The sequence below is a fragment of the Spermophilus citellus genome (assembly GCF_964194105.1).
Source record: "Spermophilus citellus genome assembly, chromosome: 17".
Lineage (NCBI taxonomy): Eukaryota > Metazoa > Chordata > Mammalia > Rodentia > Sciuridae > Spermophilus > Spermophilus citellus.
Genome location: NC_138199.1, coordinates 26152254 through 26180171, shown reverse-complemented (window position 1 = coordinate 26180171; position 27918 = coordinate 26152254). Strand labels below are relative to the sequence as shown.

General features: G+C 34.6%; 1 protein-coding gene across 1 annotated transcript; it reads right to left on the bottom strand.

Annotated features, from left to right (window-relative positions):
* Positions 1-321: 321 nt before the first annotated feature.
* SPATA22 (spermatogenesis associated 22) lies at positions 322-26659 on the bottom strand (the record flags this gene model as incomplete). The annotated part of the gene is made up of 8 exons (XM_081272776.1): positions 26552-26659; positions 24703-24831; positions 21525-21579; positions 21309-21404; positions 15762-16098; positions 13475-13601; positions 3448-3545; positions 322-513 (listed from the first exon to the last, which is right to left on the bottom strand). The coding sequence occupies exons 1-8, from the start codon at positions 26592-26594 to the stop codon at positions 322-324; spliced, it is 1077 nt and encodes a 358-aa protein (XP_081128902.1). The 5' UTR covers positions 26595-26659.
* Positions 26660-27918: the final 1259 nt, after the last annotated feature.

Genomic DNA, 27918 nt, shown 5'->3' with positions numbered 1-27918 from the left:
ATAGTACTTAAGAAGAATGGTACTGATAGTCACAATGTCTTCAATGATCCCCCTTCAGTGAGACACTGGCTTTTGGGCTGCCTCATATATGTTATTATCCCAAGGTGAGAAAGTATCCATCTATTTCTATTATAGTGGGCATTTTTATCTAAAATGATCACTGAATTTTAGTAAATACATCCCATCTTTCAAAAACTATTTCCACATTTTAAAAGGATTTAAATATTTTAATTCAAGAAGTAAAACACAGAAACACAGTAGCTCCATAACTATACAAACAATAAATTAAACAATATCAGAAAATGCTTTAATTTATACTATCTAAATTTCATTCATTACTTTAGTATAATAACTCATCTCAGCATCTACAATTTTAACAAATGTCTGGAAAGATTTTTGTTCAGAAACTGATGCTGGTCTGACAGAAACACATTTGAAAATGTTCTTTTTCTGGTCATAGTTTCCAATACACCTATGAACTCGGCCTCTAATCAGTCTCGGAAGTTCACGATCCTGTTTTTCAAAACATAAATATTTTTTAAAACTTGTTACTTCATCTAAATTTTAATTTTTTAACAAATAATGTAACAACTAGAAAGAATCACTCCAAATATTATACTTTCCTCACCTGAGTCAGGGCCCCACTACTGACAAAGTCTATGACAGTTAGTCATATATGGATGCCCTATCACAGAGTAAAGACACGAACTTGGATAGGGCTTCTTACAAGATAGCAAGATGCTACTTATTAAATAACTTAATAATTCTTAATGTAATGGCCCATAAATTATCCACTCTTCTGTCAGACTGTCAAGAGTTCCACTTTCAGTACATGGCAGAAAAGGTGGTTCATATCAACTAACTACCAGCTGAGAAGTAGAATAGCTGGACTAAAAAAAAAAATGTTTAAAATCCCCTGCATAGGCATCAGACATATCAAAGCAGTGAGGAGTTACATAAACCTCATCTGGACAGCATGAAAGTTCAAAATGAAGTCTGATTTGGGGATGCATTCTCCCTTAAGATATCTGCCATTACAGAAAGATAATTTAGAATCTAAAAACTGAACAGAGATTTTAACAGTCTTAGAGCTGGGAAAACAAAAAATGTAGTCTGATGATCCCAAGTAAAGAGATTCTAGCAATCACTCCCACCCCACCCCAGGTTTAGGGTTGGAACCAAAACAAAGCTACACATTTAAGGGAACTAGTTAATCAGAATAAAAGACCAGAAATCTCCACACCCCCTCAATCATGAATAAAACTAAAGCATTCAGAAACTTCTTTAACTAAAAGGTTATGACTTAAAACAGAGAAAAAGACTTGATGATTTTTAAAATGGACTACAATAAAATGAACAATTTCCCTCCATTAAAGCCACCATTAAAAGTAAAAAAGCAAACCATGGAGTATGAGAAAAATATTTGAAATAAATATTAACAAAAAGTTTGTACCTAGAACAGCTTTTCAAAAAAATCACATAAATCAATAATTAAAAGACCACTAACTCAATTGGAAAAAAGCAAGAGACCTATCATACTTTACAAAAGAAGTTATCTAAATGGCCAATAAACATGAAATCGTGCTCAGCAACACTGGTCACCAGGCAGAGAAATGAGGTAACATTTATCTTGCTCAGAAAGGCTATAATAAAAAAAGACAATACTAAATGATGATAAAAATGCAGAGAGGGGTTGGGGATATAGCTCAGTTGGTATAGTGTTGCCTTGTTCAATCCCCAGCACCACACACACAAAAACAGAATGCAAAGAAACCATGACTCTCCTACAATCCTTGATTGTGTATGAACTGATACAATCCTTGGAAAATCCTTTGGCAATAACCACTATATTAGCTCTATAATGTGGCAATTTTACTTCTACAGATACACCAAACAGAAATGCATGCATATGCACAAGAAATATATACAAAAATGTTCATATTCATTATACTTATTATTCATAACAGCAAAAAAACTTTTTAACTAGCCCAAATGCCCATCAACAATAAAATAAAATTCCAAATTGTGGAATATTTGCATAACTAAATACTTAGCAACATAAATGAACTATAGCTACATTCAATAATATAAATGAATCCTACAAACATTGTCTTGAGTGATAACAACCATACATTTTTCAAAAGATATACCATATGATACTATTTATGGGAAGAGGTTCAATGGGGCTTCAGAGATGACAACAACATTTACTTCTTAACTTGGGAAGTGTTCACTTTGATGCTTCATAGCACTACACAGTTAGAAATAGTGTACTTTTCTGTATATATTATAGCTCAATAACAGGGTTTTTAAAAATACTTACACTGGAAAAAATAAACTTCCAAGATATTAAAATAATTAACATGACAATTACTATTTCTTGATTGCCTACTTTGAGTCAGGCACTGTGCATTTGTTTTATCGTTTCATCTCCACAATAACTTTTCAAAGCAGGAATTCATCTCCCCATTTGCAGATATTTTTTTAATATTTATTTTTTAGCTATCAGCGGACACAGTATCTTTGTTTGTATGTGGTGCTGAGGATCGAACCCGGGCTGCACGCATGCCAGGCGAGCGCGCTACCGCTTGAGCCATATCCCCAACCCCATTTGCAGATATTTAAAAACCTGAAGCTCAAATAGTTTGAGCAGCTTACTTATGTCATAAGGCTGGTAAATACTGAAGTATACTAAACATTGGAATCCAAGTGTGATTTCAGAATTGAGGCCAATTTCAGAATTAAAATCAATACCTTTCATAAAACATGTAGGTCTTAAAAGATCTCCAGCGTCCTTTGGGATCTCTAGCCTTTGTTACCTAGCCTTTGCTTATATCCCAAGCCACTCCTGCTTTAACTTCAGAATCCCATACCCCCAACCCCTTCACTTACTAATTTCTCACTGTGGTAATTATATATTACTTGCAGCTCCCTGAACAAGTCAGACTTTCTCTTAGCTTCATGTCTTGCCATATGTTGTCCCCTCACCTTAAAATGAATCTTCCCCACCTATTGCCCCACCAACACTTGGGTTTATTTGGTTCTTATGGGTTCTTAAATATCTAAGATAATACAGGTGATGATCTCTTTGAACATCCTTCTCTGATCTGGCCCACTCTTCTTATCTACATCTGTAGCACCCTTCTTATACCTCTATCATATAACATTATAACATTTATGTATTTGTCTTTCTATTTGAAATTAGAAATTCTTTAAGAGAAGGAGCCATTTATCACTTGTATTTCACATTATATCTTTTGCACCCAATGCAGTGCTTGACACATAGGAAGCTCTCCAGATTAAGTAAATAACTTTAATATCTGAACTACAAGCAAACAAAATGTTTAAAGTACTAAACAAATGGAATTTCTAATACAATGAAATCACAGCCTGCATTTTTTGTTTTGTTGGCATGGTCTTTGCATAGAATGCTTTAAAAATACTCACGATTTCATAAAATACACAAGGCAGAGTATTTTTCCCATCTCTCATAAGAAAATTCTTTGAATAATATGGGCCAGGTGTAACAGCCGAATCGAGGACAGCTAAACCACATTGAAATAAGGGGGAAAATCAACATTAGAAATGCAAATAAATAAAATAAAATGTAACAAAAAGTTATGTTTAAATAATTCCCACATCAACCTCTTAAAGTTCTATTTACAGTAATAAAGAGGACATTTTTAAAAGGAATGATATTTCTGAAACAATTTTATGGAAAAGAAAAAATTTGAGCCCTTTCTTATTTAGAAACAGATTATATGTCAAGTTTGTACAATTGACAATGGTGGGCCATTTGAAGCTTTTTCCATAGACTGTGTTCTCTATAGAGGTTAAATCCCCAGACCAGTCTACTGTATTGTAATAATAAGTACATTATTATAATAAGCATGACAGCTTAATGGAAAAACACTAAATTATAATCAGAAGTCATGCATTCCAGTCCAAGTTCTTCAACTTACTAATATTTTGTAACTTCAAGAAAATTGGTTTTTAAATTTATTTTTAATGTATTATTTAGGGTATACAACAAGATACATACATATACGGTACTGAAAATGTGAAATAATTAGTACAGATAAGCAAAATTAACATATCCATCACCTTCCATAGTTACCTTTTTTCATGTGGAAAGAGCACCTAAGATCTATTCTCTTCAATTTTTCAACATACAATTCATTAACTATATTCCTCCATGAATACATTAATTAGATCTCTAGGTTAACTCTACAACACTGAAAATCTGTACCCTTTTACCTATGTCTCCCAATTCCTTCCCCTTGAGCAAACTGTTCAACCTCTTTACAAAGCTATTTCTTTACCTGTAAAATACAAATACTAATCCATGCTTATCTTCAGAAATTTTTATCAAATTACATTGTTTATTCCTTCAGTAACCATCTACTAAGTACTAGTAGTAGGCATTTGATGTTTTGAGGTTCACTTACATTTATCCTAATAAGATCCAGATTTTCCTTTAGGAAACCTCTATTGGAAACCACATCTATTCCATTTTTAGATGTGGGTGAGCTTTGTCCCCATCCACAGATCCAGGGGTGACCTGTGACTTAAGCCAAGGCATATTCCATTCCCCAGATACACAGATCAGGGTTTCAGTGATGGGTATGTTACCATTCAGAAATAATGATACCCAAAAGTCCATTAGTTTATTTCTTGGAAAGAGCAACCAAAAGAAATTCATCTAAAAATGTGACAATGTGGTGTAAATCCAAAACAGGTCAGGCAAGGTCGTGTTCCTTTTGAAATCTTCTAGACACTGCATTCTTTGAATTATGACTCTTTCCTCCAACTCAAAGCTGGCAGGATAATATCTTCCAATTTTTCCCTGACTCTGACCTTCCTGCTTCCCTTGTAATTATGTCAGGCCCACCAAGATTTCCAAGACAATCTTCCCACTTTGAGATCCTTAATTTAACCATATCATCCAAGTCCCTCAACCACATAAGGTAATATTCATAGGCTTTGGGAATTCGGACACAGACATCTGAGGTGCTAACAGTCTGCCTACCATAGATATTATTAAATCTGCAATTGTCATTACTATTATTAAAACTGCACTTCTTTGAATATATTTCAGGGAGCAGCAGAAATAAGACTTTTATTTCAGAGGGAAAGAACTACCCAAGATAGAAGTTAAAACAATGAAGAAACACCATACCTAAATCTCAAAAACAATACTGGCTGAAAAGCTTTGTATTTCTATTATACATAAACCAAAAATATAAGCTTATGGAATCAAATGTATACTATAAAATGATAAAAATCATGGACATAAAAGATACTACAGTAGCTCTCTCTAGAGAGGCAAATATACAGGGGCATCAAATATACCTATGACATGGTCATATGGATATTTATTATATTCTCTGTACGTTTCCATATGTTTGGATTATTTTGTAATTTAAATAAATATTATTATTAAACTTAAATAATGGAAATAAATATGTTTTGAATCTCAAATCTTACTTGTTTATCCCTTCATTCTAGGTAATATCAAGTTCCAGAAACACTCTACAAAACTCACCTACTTTTAAATGCTAATTTAGAAAAAGATTAGTTACAGGGTGGTTATTCTTATCAGTAAAGTATTCTTAATGTTCTTTCAGAGTATTTCAAATATGATTTAATTTATATTTGGATGAGCTTTGCTCCAAATGCTAGATTTAGAATAAGGAGATTCAGATTCTAGATTCTTTTTTATTTATTTTTTATTTTTTATTATTAGTTGTTCAAAACATTACAAAGCTCTTGACATATCATATTTCATACATTTGATTCACGGGATTATGAACTCCCATTTTTACCCCATATACTAATTGCAGATTCACATCGGTTACACATCCACTTTTTTACATACTGCCATACTAGTGTATGTTGTATTCTGCTGCCTTTCCTATCCTCTACTATCCCGTCTCCCCTCCACTCCCTTCCCCTCCCCTCCCATCTTCTCTCTCTACCCCATCTACTGTAATTCATTTCTCTCTCTTGTTTTTTCCCTTTTCCTCTCACTTCCTCTTATATGTAATTTTGTATAACAATGAGGGTCTCCTTCCTTTACCATGCAATTTCCATTCTCTCTCCCTTACCCTCCCCCCCTCGTCCCTGGTTAATGGTGATCTTCTTCTCATGCTCTTCCTCCCTGCTCTGTTCTTAGTTGCTCTCCTTATATCAAAGATGACATTTCGCATTTGTTTTTTAGGGATTGCCTAGCTTCACTTAGCATAATCTGCTCTAGTGCCATCCATTTACCTGCAAATGCCATGATTTTGTCATTTTTTAGTGCTGAGTAGTACTCCATTGTGTATAAATGCCACATTTTTTATCCATTCATCTATTAAAGGGCATCTAGGTTGGTTCCACAGTATAGCTATTGTGAATTGTGCTGCTATGAACATCGTTGTAGCAGTATCCCTATAGTCCGCTGTTTTAAGGTCTTTAGGGAATAGTCCAAGAAGGGGAATAGCTGGGTCAAATGGTGGTTTCATTCCCAGCTTTCCAAGGAATCTCCATACTGCTTTCCAAATTGGCCGCACCAATTTGCAGTCCCACCAGCAATGTACAAGTATACCCTTTTCCCCACATCCTTGCCAGCACTTGTTGTTTGACTTCATAATGGCAGCCAATCTTACTGGAGTGAGATGGTATCTTAGGGTGGTTTTTTATTTGCATTTCTCTGACTGCTAGAGATGGTGAGCATTTTTTCATGTACTTGTTGATTGATTGTATGTCCTCCTCTGAGAAGTGTCTGTTCAGGTCCTTGGCCCATTTGTTGATTGGGTTATTTGTTATCTTATTGTCTAATTTTTTGAGTTCTTTGTATACTCTGGATATTAGGGCTCTATCTGAAATGTGAGGAGTAAAAATTTATTCCCAGGATGTAGGCTCCCTATTTACCTCTCTTATTGTTTCTCTTGCTGAGAAAAAAACTTTTTAGTTTAAGTAAGTCCCATTTGTTGATTCTTGTTGTTAACTCTTGTGCTATGGGTGTCCTATTAAGGAATTTGGAGCCCGATCCCACAATATGTAGATCGGAGCCAACTTTTTCTTCTATCAGACGCAGAGTCTCTGATTTGATATCAAGCTCCTTGATCCATTTTGAGTTAACATTTGTGCATGGCGAGAGAAAGGGATTCAGTTTCATTTTGTTACATATGGATTTCCAGTTTTCCCAGCACCATTTGTTGAAGATGCTATCCTTCCTCCATTGCATGCTTTTAGCCCCTTTATCAAATATAAGATAGTTGTAACTTTGTGGATTGGTCTCTGTGTCCTCTATTCTGTACCATTGGTCCACCCGCCTGTTTTGGTACCAGTACCATGCTGTCTTTCTTACTATTGCTCTGTAGTATAGTTTGAAATCTGGTATCACTATACCGCCTGATTCACACTTCCTGCTTAGAGTTTCTTTTGCTATTCTGGGTCTTTTAGTTTTCCATATGAATTTCATGATTGCTTTATCTATTTCTACAAGAAATGCCATTGGGATTTTGATTGGCATTGCATTAAACCTATAGAGAACTTTTGGTAATATCGCCATTTTGATGATATTAGTTCTGCCTATACATGAACAGGGTATATTTTTCCATCTTCTAAGATCTTCTATTTCTCTCTTTAGGGTTCTGTAGTTTTCACTGTATAAATCTTTCACCTCTTTTGTTAGGTTGATTCCCAAGTATTTTATTTTATTTTTTTGAGGCTATTGTGAATGGGGTGTTTTTCTTCATTTCCATTTCAGAAGTTTTGTTGCTGATATACAGGAATGCCTTTGATTTATGCGTGTTGATTTTATATCCTGCCACTTTGCTGAATTCATTTATTAGTTCTAGTAGTTTCTTTGTAGACCCTTTTGGGTCTTCTAGGTATAGAATCATGTCATCTGCAAATAGTGATAATTTAAGTTCTTCTTTTCCTATTTTTATGCCTTTAATTTTTTTCGTCTGTCTAATTGCTCTGGCCAGTGTTTCGAGAACTATATTGAATAGAAGTGGTGATAGAGGGCATCCCTGGCTTGTTCCAGATTTTAGAGGGAATGCCTTTAACTTTTGTCCATTCAGAATGATGCTAGCCTGAGGCTTTGCATAGATAGCTTTTACAATGTCAAGGTAAGTTCCTGTTATCCCTAGTTTTTCTAATGTTTTGAACATAAAGGGATGCTGTACTTTGTCGAATGCTTTCTCTGCATCTATCGAGATGATCATATGGTTCTTATCTTTAAGTCTATTGATGTGGTGAATAACATTTATTGATTTCCGTATATTGAACCATCCTTGCATCCCAGGGATGAATCCTACTTGATCATGGTGCACAATTTTTTTGATGTGTTTTTGTATTCGATTCGCCAGAATTTTATTGAGGATTTTTGCATCTAGGTTCATTAGAGATATTGGTCTGTAGTTTTCTTTCTTTGAGGTGTCTTTGTCTGGTTTCGGAATCAGGGTGATGTTGGCCTCATAGAATGAATTTGGAAGAGCTCCCTCTTTTTCTATTTCCTGAAATAACTTGAAAAGTATTGGTATTAATTCTTCTTAAAGGTTTTGTAAAACTCCGCTATATAACCATCCGGTCCTGAGCTTTTCTTGGTTGGTAGTCTTTTGATGGCTTCTTCTATTTCATCCATTGATATTGGTCTGTTCAGATTGTGCGTATCCTCCTGACTCAGTCTGGGCAAATCATATGACTTAAGAAATTTATCGATGTCTTCACTATCTTCTATTTTATTGGAATATAGGGTTTAAAAATAATTTCTAATTGTCTTCTGTATTTCTGTAGCATCTGTTGTGATATTGCCTTTTTCATCTCGTATGTTAGTAATTTGAGTTCTCTCTCTTCTTCTCTTCGTTAGCATGGCTAAGGTCTATCGATCTTATTTATTTTTTCAAAGAACCAACTTTTAGTTTTGTTAATTTTTTCAATAGTTTCTTTTGTTTCAATTTCGTTGATTTCCGCTCTGATTTTAATTATTTATTGCCTTCTGCTACATTTGCTGTTGTTTTGCTCTTCCTTTTCTGGGGCTTTGAGATGAAGTGTGAGCTCATTTATTTGTTGTTTTTTTTTTCTTTTTTTTTGAGGAATGACCTCCAGTCAATGAACTTCCCTCTTAAAACTGCTTTCATTGTGTCCCATAGATTCCGATATGTTGTGTCTGTATTTTCATTTATCTCTAAGAATTTTTTGATTTCCTCCTTTATGTCTTCTGTAAACCATTGATCATTCAGTATCATATTGTTCATTTTCCATGTGATGTAGGATTTTTCCTTCCTTCTTTTATCATTGATTTCCAGTTTCATTTGATTATGATCAGATAAAATGCAAGGTATTATCTCCACCCCTTTATATTTACTGAGGGTTGCCCTATGGCATAATACATGGTCTATTTTTGAGAAAGATCCATGTGCTACTGAGAAAAAAAGTATATCCTCCTGATGACGGTTGATATATTCTATATATGTCAGTTAAGTCTAGGTTATTGATTGTGGTATTGAGTTCTATAGTTTCTTTATTCAACTTTTGTTTGGAGGATCTGTCCAATGGTGAGAGAGGTGTGTTGAAGTCACCCATAATTATTGTGTTGCGTTCTATTTGATTCTTGAACTTGAGGATGGTTTTTTTATGAACGTCGCAGCACCATTATTTGGTGCATAAATATTGATAATTGTTATGTCTTGTTGGTGAATGGTTCCTTTTAACAGTATATAATGTCCTTCCTTATCCCTTTTGATTAACTTAGTCTTGAAGTTGATTTTATTCGATATGAGGATGGCCACCCCTGCTTGCTTACGAGGACCATGTGCATGGTATTTTTTTTCCCAACCTTTCACCTTCAGCCTGTGCATGTCTTTTCCAATCAGATGTGTCTCCTGGAGGCAGCATATTATTGGATTTGTTTTTTTAATCCATGTTACCAGCCTATGTCACTTTATTGGTGAGTTTAAGCCATTAATGTTTAGAGTTATTATTGATATATGGTTTGTACTTCCAGCCATGTTTGATTATTTATCTTTTTTTTTTTAATTTGGTTTGTTTCTCCATGATTAGCTTTTCCCTTGCCCTCTCACTTTACTGAGGTACTTCCCACTGTTGGTTTTGGTTATTGTTTTTCATTTCTTCCTCGTGTAGTGTTTTGCTCCAGATGCTTTGCAATGCTGGTTTTCTGGCTGCAAATTCTTTTAACTTTTGTTTATCATGAAAGATTTTTATTTTGTTGTCGTACCTGAAGCTTAATTTTGCTGGATACAAAATTCTTGGTTGGCATCCATTGTCTTTCAGTGTTTGAAATACGTTGTTCCAGGATCTTCTTGCTTTCAGCGTCTGTGATAAAAAATCTATTGTTAACCTTATTGGTTTACCCCTGAATGTAATCTGCCTCCTTTCTCTTGTAGCTTTTAATATTTTCTCTTTGTTCTGTATATTGGATATCTTCATAACAATGTGTCTTGGTGTTGGTCTACTGTGATTTTGTATGCTCGGTGTCCTGTATGCATCTACAATTTGTACATCCGTTTCCTTTTTTATATCTGGAAAGTTTTCCATAATTATTTCATTCAACAGATTTCTCATTCCCCTGGTTTGAACCTCTATACCTTCCTCTATCCCGATGACTGTTAAGTTTTTTTTTTTATGTTATCCCATATGTCTTGGTAGTTTTTCTCGTGATTTTTTACCAGCCTTTCTGAGTTGGCTAGACTCTTTTCAAGATGATATATTTTGTCTTCATTATCTGACGTTCTGGCTTCTACTTGCTCCACTCTGTTAGAGATACTCTCATTTGAGTTTTTAATTTGGTTTATAGTTTCCTTCATCTCTAGAATTATTGCTTGATTTTTTAATAATCTCTATCTCCTGATAAAGATGCTTATTTGCTTCTTTTATCTGTTTATGTAATTCATTTTCAATGGGTTCTTTCATTGTTTGAATTTGCTGTATCATATCCTCTTTAACATTCCATTCCATCTGTCTAAGGTATTCCTTGAGTTCTTTATTTGACCATTTTTCTGATGCAGATTAAAGCAGATTCTTCGTTTCTTAAACCATGTACGGATTCTGATGGCATATAGTGGTCTGTGGTTTGGTATTGGGACTTATATTTAGGTCGAATGATGTGATGGTATTGAGGTTGGTATCTCTTGGCAACCTTGGAAGGTTGCTCTACTGACGAGGGATATTAACAGGAGAATGGTCTGGGGTATTTGGGGGTAGCTAGGGACTTGGTAGCACTATATAATGCCTCAGAACATTTACCTATATTTATTTAGTAAATTACACATAAACAGCGTCGTGATGCTTGGGAGGAAAGGTATTAGAAGGGGAGGGAAGAAGTCACTAAAGAGAATGAGAGTAAACAGGTAGAATTCAAGGAAAGGGGAATAAGGAAATTGAAAAGAAATGAAAAGAAAAAAGAAAAAAAATAGAAAATGAAAAAAGAAAAAATTTATAAAAATAATTTTAAAAAATAAAAATTAAAAAATTAAAAAAATATTAAAAAAAGAAAAAAGAAAAAGAAAAAACAAATAATAATAAAAAAATTGAAAAATGCAGTCTTAGAGTTCAATTAACCTCTCTTCCAGCAGGTGGAGCTGTGCCCACCGGGCCAAGCTTCTCCTCTCTATACGCAGGAACCAATCACTGTGAAGCAGCTCCTCCTCGCCTACTGGGCAGTCTCCAATCCTGAGTGCGTAGGGCCTTTTCTTGTGTCTAGTCACTTCCCCACTTTTCCTCCAGCCAGGCCCCGCTCACGGGTGACGCTCACCACAATACTGGCTACATGCCAGGTCTGCTGCTCCCGGGAGCCCTATTTTCTTGAACGACTGGGCACACTCTCCCTGCTTGCCATTCCCTCAGACCCTAAGGTTGTGGAGCATGGGGCTGAGAACCTCCGGTAGCCACGCCCCAGGTAGCTGGTGCAAGAGACCTCAGTTGTCAGCACTGGTGGGAGCGGTAGCCAGGGGTCCCGTGCAGCGGGTCCCGCGTCGATCCTGATTCCCTCGGTCTGACTATCACACTCACGGGAGAGCTGGGAGGGGCCCTTGAGGTTTCCCCATTGTGTGGAGAGGGAGGGCTATGGGGTTACACACCTGCCGCCGCCAGTTTCAATGAAGTTATTTCCTCCGCCGCATTCTGGTGACATCAGTTCTCTGCCATGGTGATATCCCATGCGAATGGCAACAGTTCATTCTCTTTGCCGGGTGTCTGATGCAACGGGTGGGTCCTGACCGGCTCGCCCAAGCCCCGTCTCAATCCTGTGGCCACTGCCTATAAAGGCTCGGTTGGTATTAACCTCCGCAGGTTCAGGAGTAACCGACAAGTTGATTCAGCGGGAGCGTTTAGCGCTGAGTCACAGCGGTTTGTCTGTGAGACGCAGGCAAACGGGAGCCTGAATTCAGCTACTCCGGGCTCAGTGTGTGTTCTGAGAGGTGCAAACTGTTCGCCCCAGATCCACGTCAACTCAGCATTGCCTAGCGATCCTGAGCAAACAGCATTTAGTCGGTTTAAGACTCCCTATGCCCACGCAGCTGAAGAGGTCGAGAGACTTGATCTCTCCGCACCCGCCACCATGTTGGATCGATTCTTTTTTTTAATTTGTTTTTATTCTAATTTGTTATATATGATAGCAGAAGCATTACAATTCATATTACACATATACAACACAATTTATCATATCTCTAGTTGTAATAAAGTATATTCACACCATTCGTGTCTTCATACATGTATTTAAGATAATGATATCCATCTCATTCCACCATCTTTTTTACTCCCATGCTCCTGCCCTTACCCTTCCACCCCCTTTGCCCTATCTAGAGTTGTCAAATCCTCCCATGTCCCCTCCCCAACCCCACTATGAATCAGCCTCCTTATATCAGAGAAAACATTCAGCATTTGGTTTTTTGGATTGGCTAACTTCACTTAGCATTATATTCTCCAAGGCCATCCATTTACCTGCAAATGCCATGATTTTATTCTCTTTTATTGCTCAGTAATGTTCCATTGTGTATATATATACCAAATTTTCTTTATATACTCATCTACTTAGGGGCATCTAGGTTGGTTCCACAGTTTAGCTATTGTGAATTGTGCTGCTATAAACATTGATGTGGCTGTGCTCCATTAGTATGCTGTTTTTGATTCTAGATTAATTTGTGCTGCTAACTAGCTTCATAATTTTAATCAAATATATTTTAATTATTTGCCCAATTTCCTCATATAACTCAAGAGGATAGATTACCTGCAAACGTCTTTTCAATTATAACATTATAAATCAGAAGAATACTGCCACAAATAACCAAATACTTAACTCATACAAATCAATGACACACCCAACCAAGAACTTAAAGAATTCTAATAAAACATACTTTCCTTTCACAAAATTTTTTCTTCAATATCCCTTAGAAATTCCTATCAATATTAAAAACTTGTCCAGATAGTATGACCTGACATATTTTTAAAGTATTATACTTACCCAACACCTCAAAAAGAAGTACAGTTTTCTGTGCATGTTCACACCAATACTTCATGCTTTCAATAACTGCAGAAATAATTCTTAGAGAATTATTTTTTTCCTTAAACTGTAACTGACATGAGGCTTCCTTTTGAAAAATAAAAACATAACATTAGAAAAATTTTTCTATTTCTCTTCATCATACTTTTACCTTCTATGTAAAGATTCTAGGTCTTTATAAGTAAATATGTAAAAAGAACTACTAAAAGTTTCAGTACAATTACTTCCCCAAATTAAAAACATCATTAGTATAATATAGGAGGATAAACCAGGATGCACTCAGAGGCAATCAAGAAGAGAATCATTTATACAGCACTCATCCACTCATTCATTTGTTCATTCATTCAATAAGCATCATGTGCCACATCCCGTGATAGACCTGTGAGTAAAACAGTTTCTCCAATGTGCTCACACACAAGGAGGTGAATCAGACACATTCACTGATTCACTTCAAAAGTGTTTACTGGGCACCTACTGTGTGCCAAACATAGCTTCTAAGGAAGCAATAATGAACAAAACTAAGAAGATATCAGCCTCCACATATTTTATAATTTAAATGAGGATTCATACAATAAATAAATACATAACAGAACATTAAGAATTGATATATTCTATGCATTTTTAAAAAACAAGATAAAAGGACAAAAAGAGAGATTATTATTTTTAGTGGGTGGTGAAGTGGGGCAGAGAGAATAGCAAGTGTAAAGATTCTAAGGTAGAAATTTTTTAGCATTTTTACAGATCAAACTAAGAATACAATGTAAGATACTAATTTTCAAGGGTGGGGACAATTTTGTCGGGATGAGTTTTGTAAGAACACCTGATGGGATTCTTTTTTAAAAAAATACAATTACTTTGCCCCTTTTCTTCCTCCTAACAATTCTAATAAAACTACAGTTGAAGATGAATGTCATAGGGAGCCACTGTTACTAAGGTGACTATATCATTTATGTACAAGGAATCATAAAGTTGAGAATCACTATAAAACGTGCTATATTGGTCTCATGCTATACTGGTCTCCAGAGAGTCTCTTTTCTTTCCAAAAACAGAATTTACCCTGATGGCTTACTGAAAAGACTGTTTTTACAGACATAGGGACAAAACAAACTTAAGCACCCAAAGATTAACAATAGTATGAAATTATTACCACTCCCAGGCTGAAAGAACAAGGAAAGAAATAAAATTATCCAATCCATGAAAGCCAGACTCCTGAAAAGACTATGTTATGTAGGGACACAGCCACTTCCATCAGTACGACATTTAAGTAGGGAGAAAAATGGGAAAACACAACCTCTCCACCCACCCTTTGATGTCCTCCCAATGACTCCCATTGGGCGATCTTTAGCAAAAGCCAGCAGATAAGAAATCCCAGGATGAGGTACTATATAGATGATTCAGCCTTCTAAGGTACAGAGAAGAAGAGATAAAGAATCCAATGGGCCAGGGGAGTGAGAAAGGGAAGAATAACCAGCACACATACTATATAGAAGACATTTATAAAAATAAGTAGAATACTGTGCATAAAGAGAATATGAAGCTGAGGTACAGATATAGAGAATACAAACCAAAGCAAGGATTAATTAGAAATCATGCCATGTTTGTTTGGAGAACTGTGCAGAGTTTGGAATGACTAGTACATTTAAGAATTAGTGGAATGTGAAATACTGAGGTTGGAAAAGGAGAATAGATCCAGATGATAAAACAAAAATCAGCAAACAATGGCCTGAACTCCAAATCTAATCTTTGATGTTTCTTTACACTTTTACTGGAACACTGACATACCCATTCATACTGTCTATGGCTGCTCCAGAGTTGGATAACATAGTTGTATAATTGCAACAGAGATAGTGTGGCCCATGAAGCCAAAAATACTTATTATTTGGCCCTTTACAGAAAAATGTTTCTGTTCTCTCTGTTGGGGAAAAAATATGTAAGAATGATAAACAGAGTTGGATAATTTCTGAAAGCAAAGAATAAATTGTTATGCTAATAATCAGTAAGCAGTGAAACACAGAATCCACTAGGAAACTCTGAAGCACTTATGAAAAAGAGCAGTTACCTGCTAAGAAAATATTTTACAATCTAATATTCATCCCTCCAATGGAACTGGATATTTATGCTAAACAAGTAACATATATTAGGGGATTGATTTCAAATATTCTTACCTCTATAACTTTCCTAATAGCTATTTATTTCATATTTTAAAAATATAAATAAGTAATTCATTCATTAATATTTAAATGTTTACCTTCAGATTTTCTTCTGGAATATCATCCAACATTTTTTTCTTAAATTGATTTTGTTGAAAATTGGGCTTAAATGTCTGTAATGCACTGTTTTTGTCTGGGCCTTTTATTGTAGAGCCAGAAACTTTTGATGAACACATTTGTCTGAGAACCTCAGTTTCTCTGTTATGAGATAAATTAGGAGTTTCAGATACCCTTAATTGTTTCTGTAGTATCTGAGCTCCCAAATTCACTGGAAAATAATTTTTTCCATCATTTGTCACTAGTTTTGTTGTTTTACATTGAGGTCTAAAGTCATTTTTATCCCAAGTTTTCAAGCTGGTATTTTTGTTGTCATCTCTGTAGATATAATAGGAAAAAAGAAAAAGAAGGGAAAAAAGGAAAAACATTTATTTCTTTATACTTTTTTAAAAGACAATGATAAAAATTTTATTTATATGGCAATTCCTGGTTTACAAACTACTTTGTAACTAACTAGTTTGAAATTCCAAACACATCATTGCGACAACTCTACAATAAATTACCTCTCTTTCCCGATGAGGACAAAGAGCCTTAGTGAGGAAATAGTATACACAAAGTCATATATCAAGTTACTAACAAGTTTAGAACCAAGAGAAACCTACACCATATATTTTTAAACTATGCCAGCCTTTAAGTGACAGTGGTTGTCTCCAAGTGGAAAGGTTTTGCTTATTAATTCTTTATACATTTATTTTTAAATTACTACAAAGTAAATTTTTAAAGTTAAACCATGGTTTATCAATGATTTTAAATCACAAGCAAAATGAATATACACAGGGTAGATAGCTCTAATTAGATATTTTGTGCTTTTACTGTGTATCTAAAAAGCCATACTAATCAATCTGTTATAGTATTTACTAACTACATTAATCTAAATGGAGTTGTAGCAGTTGATCAGAACTTGTTGTTAATGAGGCTAAAATCAGAAGGGTGTTTTCTAAATATTAAAGTTCCAAAGGAAAAAGCTAGTGCAAGTCACAAGTTCTTAATTCTTTTTTTTTTTTAAGAGAGAGTGAGAGAGAGGGGGACAGAGAGAGAGAGAGAGAGAATTTTTAATATTTATTTATTTTTTCTTAGTTCTCGGTGGACACAACATCTTTATATGTGGTGCTGAGGATCGAACCCGGGCCGCACGCACGCCAGGCGAGTGCGCCACCGCTCGAGCCACATCCCCAGCCCCACAAGTTCTTAATTCTGAATAATTTTCCTGGAAATATCACAATCAATACAACCCATCTCTTGTTTAAGAAAATAGTCCAAAAAAAGGTCTAGATTTGCTAGTGATAGGAACAAATCTAGGTTTTCTGGAACCCGAAGCTTGAATAATTTGGAAAGTACAGTTAAATAAATTAAGTGCAAAATTAAATGTGAACAAGTTGGAATAAAAAAAATCACAATTAAAAAATTTAAGTTATACCATAAACATTATAATATCCAAGAAAAATATGACTAGGATTATTATTAATTAACTGCCTGACACTCCTAAGACTTTTTTCCAACACTGATCACCTCCTTTTCCTATGACAACAATTTTGTTACTTTATTTCAGTAGAGAGTACAGAAATACAATTTTGTCTTTCCTCTCTCATGGCTATTCAAATTATTTTTATTATTTATAGTCTAGAAAGATTTATTTTAGCTTCACAACTATTTAATAGTTCATCTAACATTAGCAACATTTTTACTCATTAAGATATTACTGGCCTGGGAACTATTCCTGAGAGAACTATAGTCCTTGCACCTTTGCAGTGGGCCCACACAGAGATCGTGTCTCAAAAGTCAATCCAACTCAGCCATGTCCTCAACACCCCAACCAGACCATAAAGTCCAAGTTGCAGGGGCTTCTAAGCAGGGAAGTAGCAGCATCTCCCCTTAATCATTCTTGTTGAAGAAAATATAGGTCCAGATAGTCAACAAAGTCCCCAACAGCAAGCTGTTGCTGAGTCCATATGGATGTGAAAGTAGGGCTGGCCACCCACTAGCCAGGGCCTGTAGCCCCAGATGTATCATCAGAATATAGTGGATGACCCTAAGGCTGAGATGCCACTTTATAAGGCTGAATTTGCTGCCTTCTTCTCTGGCCCATGGATGGGGATATGACTTTGAAGGGGACAATATAATTAAGGTCTTGATGTGTAACCATCATTAGTTTTATGGTGAATTCCTCTGCTAATGAAAACTGTCACACTTTTTTGTCATTTAGTTCTTTAATTGGGCCATTATAATTATACATAATAGTGGGATATACTTTGTGGCATATTATACATGCACATAACATAATTTAATTCCCCAGTATCTCTATTTTCCTACCTCCTCCCTCCCCCTGATCCCCTTTCTCTACTCTACTGATCTCCTTTTTAATTTCATGAGCTCCTTCTACCTTTTGTTTTTCTTTTCCTTTTTTCTCTCTAGTTTACACGAGAGAAAACATGACCCTTTGACTTTCTGAGCATGATTTATTTTGATTAACATAATGCTCCCAAGTTCCATCCATTTTCCTGTAAATTATATAATTTCATTCTTCTTTATAGCTGAGTAAAACTCCAGAGTGTACAAATCCCACATTTTCTTTTTCCATTCTTCTGGTGACAGATACCTAAGCTAGTTCCCATAACTTGGCTATTGTGAATTACACTGCTATGAACATGTGTATGCATGTATCACTGCAGTATGCTGACTCTAGTTTTTTCGATAAATACTGAGGAATGGTAGAGTTGGGTAATATGTTAGTTTCTTTTTTAATATTTATTTTTTAGTTGTAGTTGTACACAATACCTTTATTTTATTTATTTATTTTTATGTGGTGCTGAGGATCAAACCCAGGGCCCCACACTTGCCAGGCGAGTGCTCTACCGCTGAGCCAAAACCCCAGTCCATATAGTAGTTTCATTCCCAGTCTTTTGAGGAAACTCCATACTGATTTCCATGGTGATTGTACTAATTTACAATCCCACCAACAGAGTTCCTTTTTCACCATATTCTTGCCAACATTTATTATTATTTGTGTTTTTTGATGATTGCTAGTCTAAATAAACCTCCTACACTTTGAATAACCTACTGAACTATACTCAATCACTCACAATTCAGAGTAGCAAGAAAATAAAAGCTCCTTAGACTACCATAAAACATCATGAAAATCAATCAAAAATTCATGTGTATTATTTTAACATTTTCTAAAATTTATACTGTAAATTTTATAATACATACTGTTCTAACATTCTCTAAAAGAATATGTGTAACATATTTAAAAATTATGAAAATCCTACAAATTGCTGGACATAATTATTGGAGAAGTGAGACTAGAAACCTCAGAGAAGTTAGAACTTAGGTTCAGAGCCAAAATCATTAAAGAGAATGGAAGCTACTGGAGTAGAGAAGCACACTGATACAAAAATAAAAGACAACATGCTAGTTTTAATAGAAAGAAACTAAAATTCTCTTCTCCCTTCACCAAATGCCTATAAACATGGGAACATCTGGTTCACAAATATTTATTAAGCTTAGGTTAAATTACCAGCAATTGCCAAGGAACTGAAAGATCTCAACAGGTTATATATTACAAGAAATGCTAGAGTTCTTCAAGTTGAAACAGAAAGATGCTATGCAATGGAGGAAGGATAGCATCTTCAACAAATGGTGTTGGGAAAACTGGAAATCCATATGCAACAAAATGAAACTGAATCCCTTTCTCTTGCCATGCACAAAAGTTAACTCAAAATGGATCAAGGAGCTTGATATCAAATCAGAGACTCTGCATCTGATAGAAGAAAAAGTTGGCTCCGATCTACATATTGTGGGGTCGGGCTCCAAATTCCTTAACAGGACACCCATAGCATAAGAGTTAATAACAAGAATCAACAAATGGGACTTACTTAAACTAAAAAGTTTTTTCTCAGCAAGAGAAACAATAAGAGAGGTAAATAGGGAGCCTACATCCTGGGAACAAATTTTTACTCCTCACACTTCAGATAGAGCCCTAATATCCAGAGTATACAAAGAACTCAAAAAATTAAACAATAAGATAACAAATAACCCAATCAACAAATGGGCCAAGGACCTGAACAGACACTTCTCAGAGGAGGATATACAATCAATCAACAAGTACATGAAAAAATGCTCACCATCTCTAGCAGTCAGAGAAATGCAAATAAAAAAGCACCCTAAGATACCATCTCACTCCAGTAAGATTGGCAGCCATTATGAAGTCAAACAACAAGTGCTGGCGAGGATGTGGAGAAAAGGGTACACTTGTACACTGCTGGTGGGACTGCAAATTGGTGCGGCCAATTTGGAAAGCAGTTTGGAGATTCCTGGGAAAGATGGGAATGGAACCACCATTTGACCCAGCTATTGCCCTTCTCGGACTATTCCCTGAAGACCTTAAAAGACCATGCTACAGGGATACTGCCGCATCGATGTTCATAGCAGCACAATTCACAATAGCTAGACTGTGGAACCAACCCAGATGCCCTTCAATAGATGAATGGATAAAAAAAATGTGGCACCTATACACAATGGAGTACTATGCAGCAATAAAAAATGACAAAATCATAGAATTTGCAGGGAAACGGATGGCACTAGAGCAGATTATGCTTAGTGAAGCTAGCCAATCCCTAAAAAACAAATACCAAATGTCTTCTTTGATATAATGAGAGCAACTATGAACAGAGCAGGGAGGAAGAGCAGGAAGAAAAGATTAACATTAAACAGAGACATGAGATGGGAGGGAAAGGGAGAGAAAAGGGAAATTGCATGGAAATGAAGGGAGACCCTCATTGCTATACAAAATTACATATAAGAGATTGTGAGGGGAATGGGAAAATAAACAAGGAGAGAAATGAATTACAGTAGATGGGGTAGAGAGAGAAGATGGGAGGGGAGGGGAGGGGGGATAGGAAAGGTAGCAGAATACAACAATTACTAATAGGGCATTATGTAAAATTGTGGATGTGTAACCGACGTGATTCTGCAATCTGCATTTGGGGTAAAATTGGGGGTTCATAACCCACTTCAATCTAACGTATGAAATATGATATGTCAAGAGCTTTGTAATCTTGTGAACAACCAATAAAACAAATAAAAAATAAATAAATAAATAAATAAATAAAAGAAACAGAAAGATGCTAAAAAGCAATATGAGATTACACATATGAAACTCACTGGCAAAGGTAAATATGTATAGAAAAACAGAGAACAGTCAGCCATCTGTACTCATAGATCTCCACATCTACAGATTCAACCAACCACAGCTCAAAAATATTTGGAAAAAAATAATATCTGTACTAAACAAATACAGACTTTTTCCTTGTCATTATTTCTTAAACAATATAGTATGACAACTATTTACACAGAATTAATATTAGTTTTGTATATAATCTAGAGATGATTTAAAAGTACAATGAGAATGTCCATAGTTACTAACATAGAAATCTCCAAAATGCAATTCTATCTAAAAAAGGAAGAAAAGTTAAAAGAGGAGGAGAGAGAAAAGACAAAAAGAATAGAAGACAAATTTTAAGTAGACTCACCTCCAACCACTTTGGCTTCTTGCAGTATTTGACTGAATTGATTTAGGAATAGAATCTTGACTTCTCTGGGGATGAGAAACTGAAGGTGGTATTTGGCTTTCAAGGAAATATGTCTTGTTAAATGTAAATAGTTTGTTTTCAAATCAATAAATATAAAACACACACAGAAAAATGGCATCAGAACACACTTTTTAGCTTATATTTTTCTCCACATACCTTGTGTTCATTGTTAAAGGAGCCCACTCTTGATTCATAGCCTCCCAGGCCCAATCTCAAAAGAATAAGAACACAAACAAAAGTAAAATAGGTAACATTGTTCAAAATAACTAATTCATATTTATTTAACTTAGGAAATGTAAAAACTTTAAGAGAAAGGAATTATTTTCAATAGCACTTTATTGTTGAATTTGCCAGTAGCCTTCCTTATTGATTTTCATAGATATCTTTCCTCCCCTTTGTACTGTAAGCAAAAATAATAAATTCTAATATAGAATCTTATACTTTGTAGCATAAAATTCTAATGTTGTTTCTTATACTCTATAACATAAATGCAGTCTATCCCAATTTTTTATTCCACCCCACAGCAAGAAATAGATCATCATAATCCATAACAGACACATACATAATGTGTGTTAAGAGAGATGAACAGAGGCAAACAAAAAGAGGATAAGAGAATATAACAACATTTCACCATCAAATATTATCCTTATTATGTATGTCACACACTGATCTTTTCTATTATACTCTAGTCTCTTTCTTTTTTTTACAGATTGGTTATATCCCAGCCCAACTCTTGAGTCAAGACAAAAATTTGAAAAACACTGATGTAGTCCTTTTCCTTATCCAGTGTAAGATCTTATTATATCAGTGACAAATAGTAATCTCAGTCAGAGCTTGAAGAGTTCAGAATTGAGTAAAATGAACATTTCCTTATGAAGTAGTTCATACTTATTAGTTTTCAAGGTCAACATTCATGCTACTTAGAAAAAAATTTAAGTGGTGGTGAACTTTTTTTATTTTTTCCATATTTTTATTGGTACATTATAGTTGTACATAATGGTGGTATTTATTGTTACATATTCATAAATACATACAATGTAACAACATAATTTGGCTACTATCAATCCCCAGTACTTCCCCTTTCCCGCTCTTCCTCCTCCTCCATGGTCCCTTTCCTCTTCTCTACTGATTTCCCTTTAATTTTCATGAGATTCCACCCCCCCTACATACACATACCCCACACATTTATTTTCCTTTTTTCTCTCTAGCTTCCACATGAGAAAAGACAGATGACCCTTGATACTGAGTTGGGTTTATTTGGCTTAATATAATGTTCTGAAGTTCCATCCATTTCCCTACAAATGGCATAACTTCATTTTTATTTTATGGCTGAATAAAACTCCATTGCATGCATATATATATATATATATATATATATATATATATATATATATATACATACATACATACACACACACACACATACACACACACACACACACACACACACACTACATTTTCTTAATCCATTCATCCACTGATGAACACCTAGGAGGGTTCCATAATTTGCTTATTGTGAATTGTGCTGCTATAAACATGGTTATACGTGTTTCACTACAGTATAGTAACTGTAATTCTTAAGGAAAAATACTAAGAAACTAGCTCAGTTATATGGTGGTTCCATTCCTAGTCTTTAGAGGAATAGTAGAAAATTTTTTAAATGATAGAGGATGACTATATAAATGCTGACTTGTGCCTACCCATGTGAATTTCTAATTTTCTATACATAAAAATGGGAATATTAGAAATTTTATACCTCAAATTCCTCTAACATGAAAGAAAAAATCACTTTAGAGCTACATTAAGGTCTATGGGAAAATAATAAAATAAATTAACAATACAATTATACATATAATACAACATATTATATATAATATATAATACATATACACACATTGTATATAGTATAATACTAGTAATATAATATGTATTTTATACATAATATTAGTATATATAATTCTGTACAACATGTATATATGTATTATATATTATATATGATATATTGTATTATATATAGTATTATACATACTTGTATATATAACACATATACTTATGTATATAACATATATACTTGTATGTTACATATACAAGTATATAATATATATATATTATATATGCAATACAAGTATATATATATACACACAAGTATATAAAGATCTTTTAAAATTCTAGTTGCATAATATTCTATTAATAATTTTTAGTATCCACCAAGTTTAAATGTATACAGCCATCTTGCACCAAATATACTTTAAAATGTCTGCCTTTCCAAGCCTTCATCCAGAGGGAAGTACAAAGTTAGCAAACATATCTCCCAGCACTCACCACCATAGCTAACTGGTTCAGAAGCTAAGCCAGGATTTTAGTGGTCTTGCTTAAATGATAAAATGAACCAAAGCCTCCCTGCCTCCAGGACTTAATTAAGAGATACAGAAGACAGTCAACCAATTACCTCTAAAAGCTAGAACTAAAAGATTATGTAAACTCCTAGCAATGGCAACTTAGTTCATGGTTCATGTGCTAGTTGAAGCTATAAGAAAACAAACTGGATAGGAGTGCCTTAGTCCATTTAGGTTGCTAAAACAAAATACCTTTTACTGGGTATTTTAGAAATAATAGAAGCTTACTTTTGAACAGTTATGGAGGTTGGGACGACCCATATCAAAGCACCAATAGTTTAGGTATCTGACAGATGGCACCTCTTACATGATAGAAGAAATAAAAAGCTCCTTCAGAAACATGCACAGTGTGTGTCCCGAATCCCATGCATGAGGGCAGAACCTTCATGACTTAATCACTTTCTACAGACCCCCATCCATTAATACTACTATCACATTGTTGATTAAATTTCAATATATGAATTTTTACACCATAGCAAAAAGTAAAGAACCAGCAAATAAGAAAGGCAAAAACAAAAGAAATCAGAACCAAGCACCAAAAATTCCTGGGCTTCTACCCTTCCTAAAGTCTAATTTTTTCCCACATTTTTTCCTGTGTTCCATGCATACTTATCCCTGTTCCTGAGGCAACTTGAGTTTCTCCAAATGTACAGATCACAAAAATCTATATCTGTTTGAAAAAGGAAAAAAAATATTTGCAATGTAGTTTACTACTTCATTAGAACAAATGTAAGATACTCCATTTAAATGCTAAGCAACCCTTGTAGAGAGACATTCACACTCCTGTACCATAATGATAAGGAAAAGCCAAGATATTTCTGTATTTGGATAGTAAAAGAAGAACAAAATATTTCTACTCTCATTATAAAGAAAACGTGCAATTTTCTACAATCCCAGTTCTTGTTTCCTGAAATATTTCACCTTACTCCTTTTCTTACCTGTTGGTATTGGAGGGAAATCATAACTGTCAGAAGCAGTACTGATACCTGGATCATTTTTAAGTGGATTAGATGTTAATGGCTGTCTATTCCTCTTCTTCTGATTGAACAATGGTACAGGCAAACAGCCTACATTGAATATACCAATAAATTAGTACATAACAGAAAATAAATTACTACATAATCAGATCTACTTATAGAATAATTACTTATAATGCACAATTTTAATGTTTACTTCCATATATTAATATACTTAATAGAGGCATATTTCTATGCCCTTGAATTGGTTTTTACATTTTTTTTAAATCCTAAATAGCTTCATTTATCTCTCTAAAAAGTACTTTTTTGTTCAATCTTAACATTGCTTTAACTCCTCCTATTTGGAACTTATTACCATTTCTTCTCTCATCCCACTTTCTGTTTTCCTTATTTCTCTCATGTGCTTACCTATTACCCTATCAACTATAGAAAATCCATGGTGTACAACAGAGGTCACTGAACCATGCTTTTCAAAACCCCAATCACTATTTGGATAATACCAGCACATCTTTTAGGGTATGGTTCTCAAGTTTATTTTGACTTAGATTTAAACTAGAATTCCACTTAACCTCAAGTACTAAGACCATAAACCCATTCTTATAAAATTTTATTTCAACAGATTTGGTCTGGAACCCAAAGTCTGCACCCCCAGTGTCTGTAATGATATTTTTATATGTAATTTTGAGAATGCCTTAGAGAGAGACACTATCAAATCCAAACAAGAAAGAAAAAAAAACTAACTCTACTTCCTAAGGTAGCAGAACTAGGATCTCAAGTCAGGCCAAAAGTCACAATACATAGATTTTAAATCTTATAAGGAAACTCAGAGGAAAAGAAGTCCAAAAAGTTTGCCTATCACTTCCAAGAAAGTATCTGGAAGAATCCAGATAGGACCCAAGCTTCCTAAATCTTAGTTCAGATCTCTGGCCACTAGACCATCATCTAGCTATCTGCCATCACTATACTTCAGAGTACTGACTCTAAAACTTTCTAATGAAACACTAAATTATGTGAGATCTTCAGTGAGACTACCTAGGTAATAATTATGTATTTGGATTACAACTTCAAAGTATAAACATGGGCAATTTCCTTCAACTCTTTGTGCCAATATGACACAAACTGAGATGGAGAATAACATAATGATTAAGATATGAGCTCTAGAGCCACCTTCCTATTACATCCTGGTTCTAACATTTAATAGATTTCTTGTTTAACCATTTTGTGTCTTGGTTTCTTATAGGAAAAACAGGGAAAATAATAATAACCTATTTTAAAGGGTTGGTGGAGGAATTAAATGAATTAATATGAATAATTAAATGTCTAAAAATGTTCACCATAAATAATAGTTATTATTATCTTCATTGTGCATCATATTCATTCATATTATCTTCATTGTGCATCATATTGATTCTTTGACCTGGTTCTCAGCATTTAATAAGTTAGGAAAATAGAAATGATAGCTCTTAGGAAACATATGTATTTCTGGAAATATTTTTAACAAGTCAGTCACAAATATAACTAAAAATAGATCTATGTATTTGTTTTTATCTTAAAAGCAAAGAACAACTCAAGCACATAGGATCTGCAGAAGAACACCAGAGTGAATCTAAGCTTTTATTTTACTCCCACCTCTGTCACTAAATACTTTTAGTTGAGTAAGTTTTACTTTACCTCTTTGGACCTAAAAAGAAGCAAGACTCAATGTTTCATCTTTCTTAAAGTTCCTTCCAAAATGTTTCACCTACACACTACACAAGCTTTAAATGGCATATACAAAATAAATAAGCTTCAAAAATAAAGTTTTCAATACCTGCTGTACTTCGAGTTGAATTTTCATTTAAGTTTCTCTTCATTTTCTTCTATATCAGTCTATAATCTTTTTTTGCATTCTACATTCACAAAATGAAGTTGTTTGACCAAACCTTCAAAGAAAGAACATTGTAACTCATATTGTAACAAAAAATAAATTCCCAGCATATTAATTATGAAAATTATCTTTGAAAACTACATTGAGATCTGATAATGTAAACATTTTAGGGAGTCCTTTGCTTCTGAATAAGTATTTACAACAAAACTTATGTTTCCAGCTCTGTTCAAAATAATTATAACCTTGCTTCCTAATATGTGCATATTTTCATATTGTCTATACAATTTACTTCAGAATCAAGGACATACCATAATTCTGAATCAGATCTATAAAGAGAGAAATGGATTACTGCATTGGCAAACTCACAGGTAGGAAATATAAAGTACAGAACTAGCCATAGGAGACCATAGTCTGTGTTGCACGTCATGACACTATGCTTTGGCTATTAGTTTGAGACTATCAAAGACTAAATCCTCACTTAATATTCAAATAAATGAATAAATAAATAAATAAATATAAATTTCCACTCAGTTTTTGCAGTGTCAACAAACGAAGTAAAGGGGTTTTTTCCTGTAATTTTTTTCCTTTTGCAACATATTTGCTTTTGTGATTTTTCCAAGTATAGCCTCCTAATATATTTCAATCAAATTCAATAACTACTTGCCCATTGCATGAGTGAAAAGGAAAGATACAAACTTAAAAATTAAGATCATTTCTGCTCCAAATTTCCTACCCAATAATACATATAGACATAAACACAAGTAAGGAATGATGCAAATCAGACTTAGATAAAAATTAACTTCCAAATATCATTGTAAAAATAAAACTTGGGAAACATGAGGTGAGGGGCTACCTCTGCTTTGTTTCTCTATCTTCACTTTAAACTAGATACAATAGGCCCTTTTGAAAATACTTTTGGTTCAATTCTAGGAACCAAAACACAAGTCATGCCACTTTTTCTCAATGCAAATTATATCCGAAACACAAGGGCGCCTACAAGAGCCATTACATCTTCAAGTGTCGCGATCAAAATAAACTGATTTTTCAAGTGAGAAATCCTCCCCTGGATCCCTGGCTCGCACAATTCCTACTTTCAGTTGGACCTGAGTGGCTTAGTGAAGCGGCTGTGTGGTACACTTCCGTCCCCAAAGACCGTTGCCTCAGGTAGAAGCCAGAAGGGCACGTTTGGGCCTCTCCTTGCCGGAGAGGCGGCGAGGTTCCTGCCCCACCCAGGGGATCCAGAACGGTTTATAATTAGACCCAACGCAAGGGTTTCCCCTTCTTGACCACCCCACTACAATATTACACAC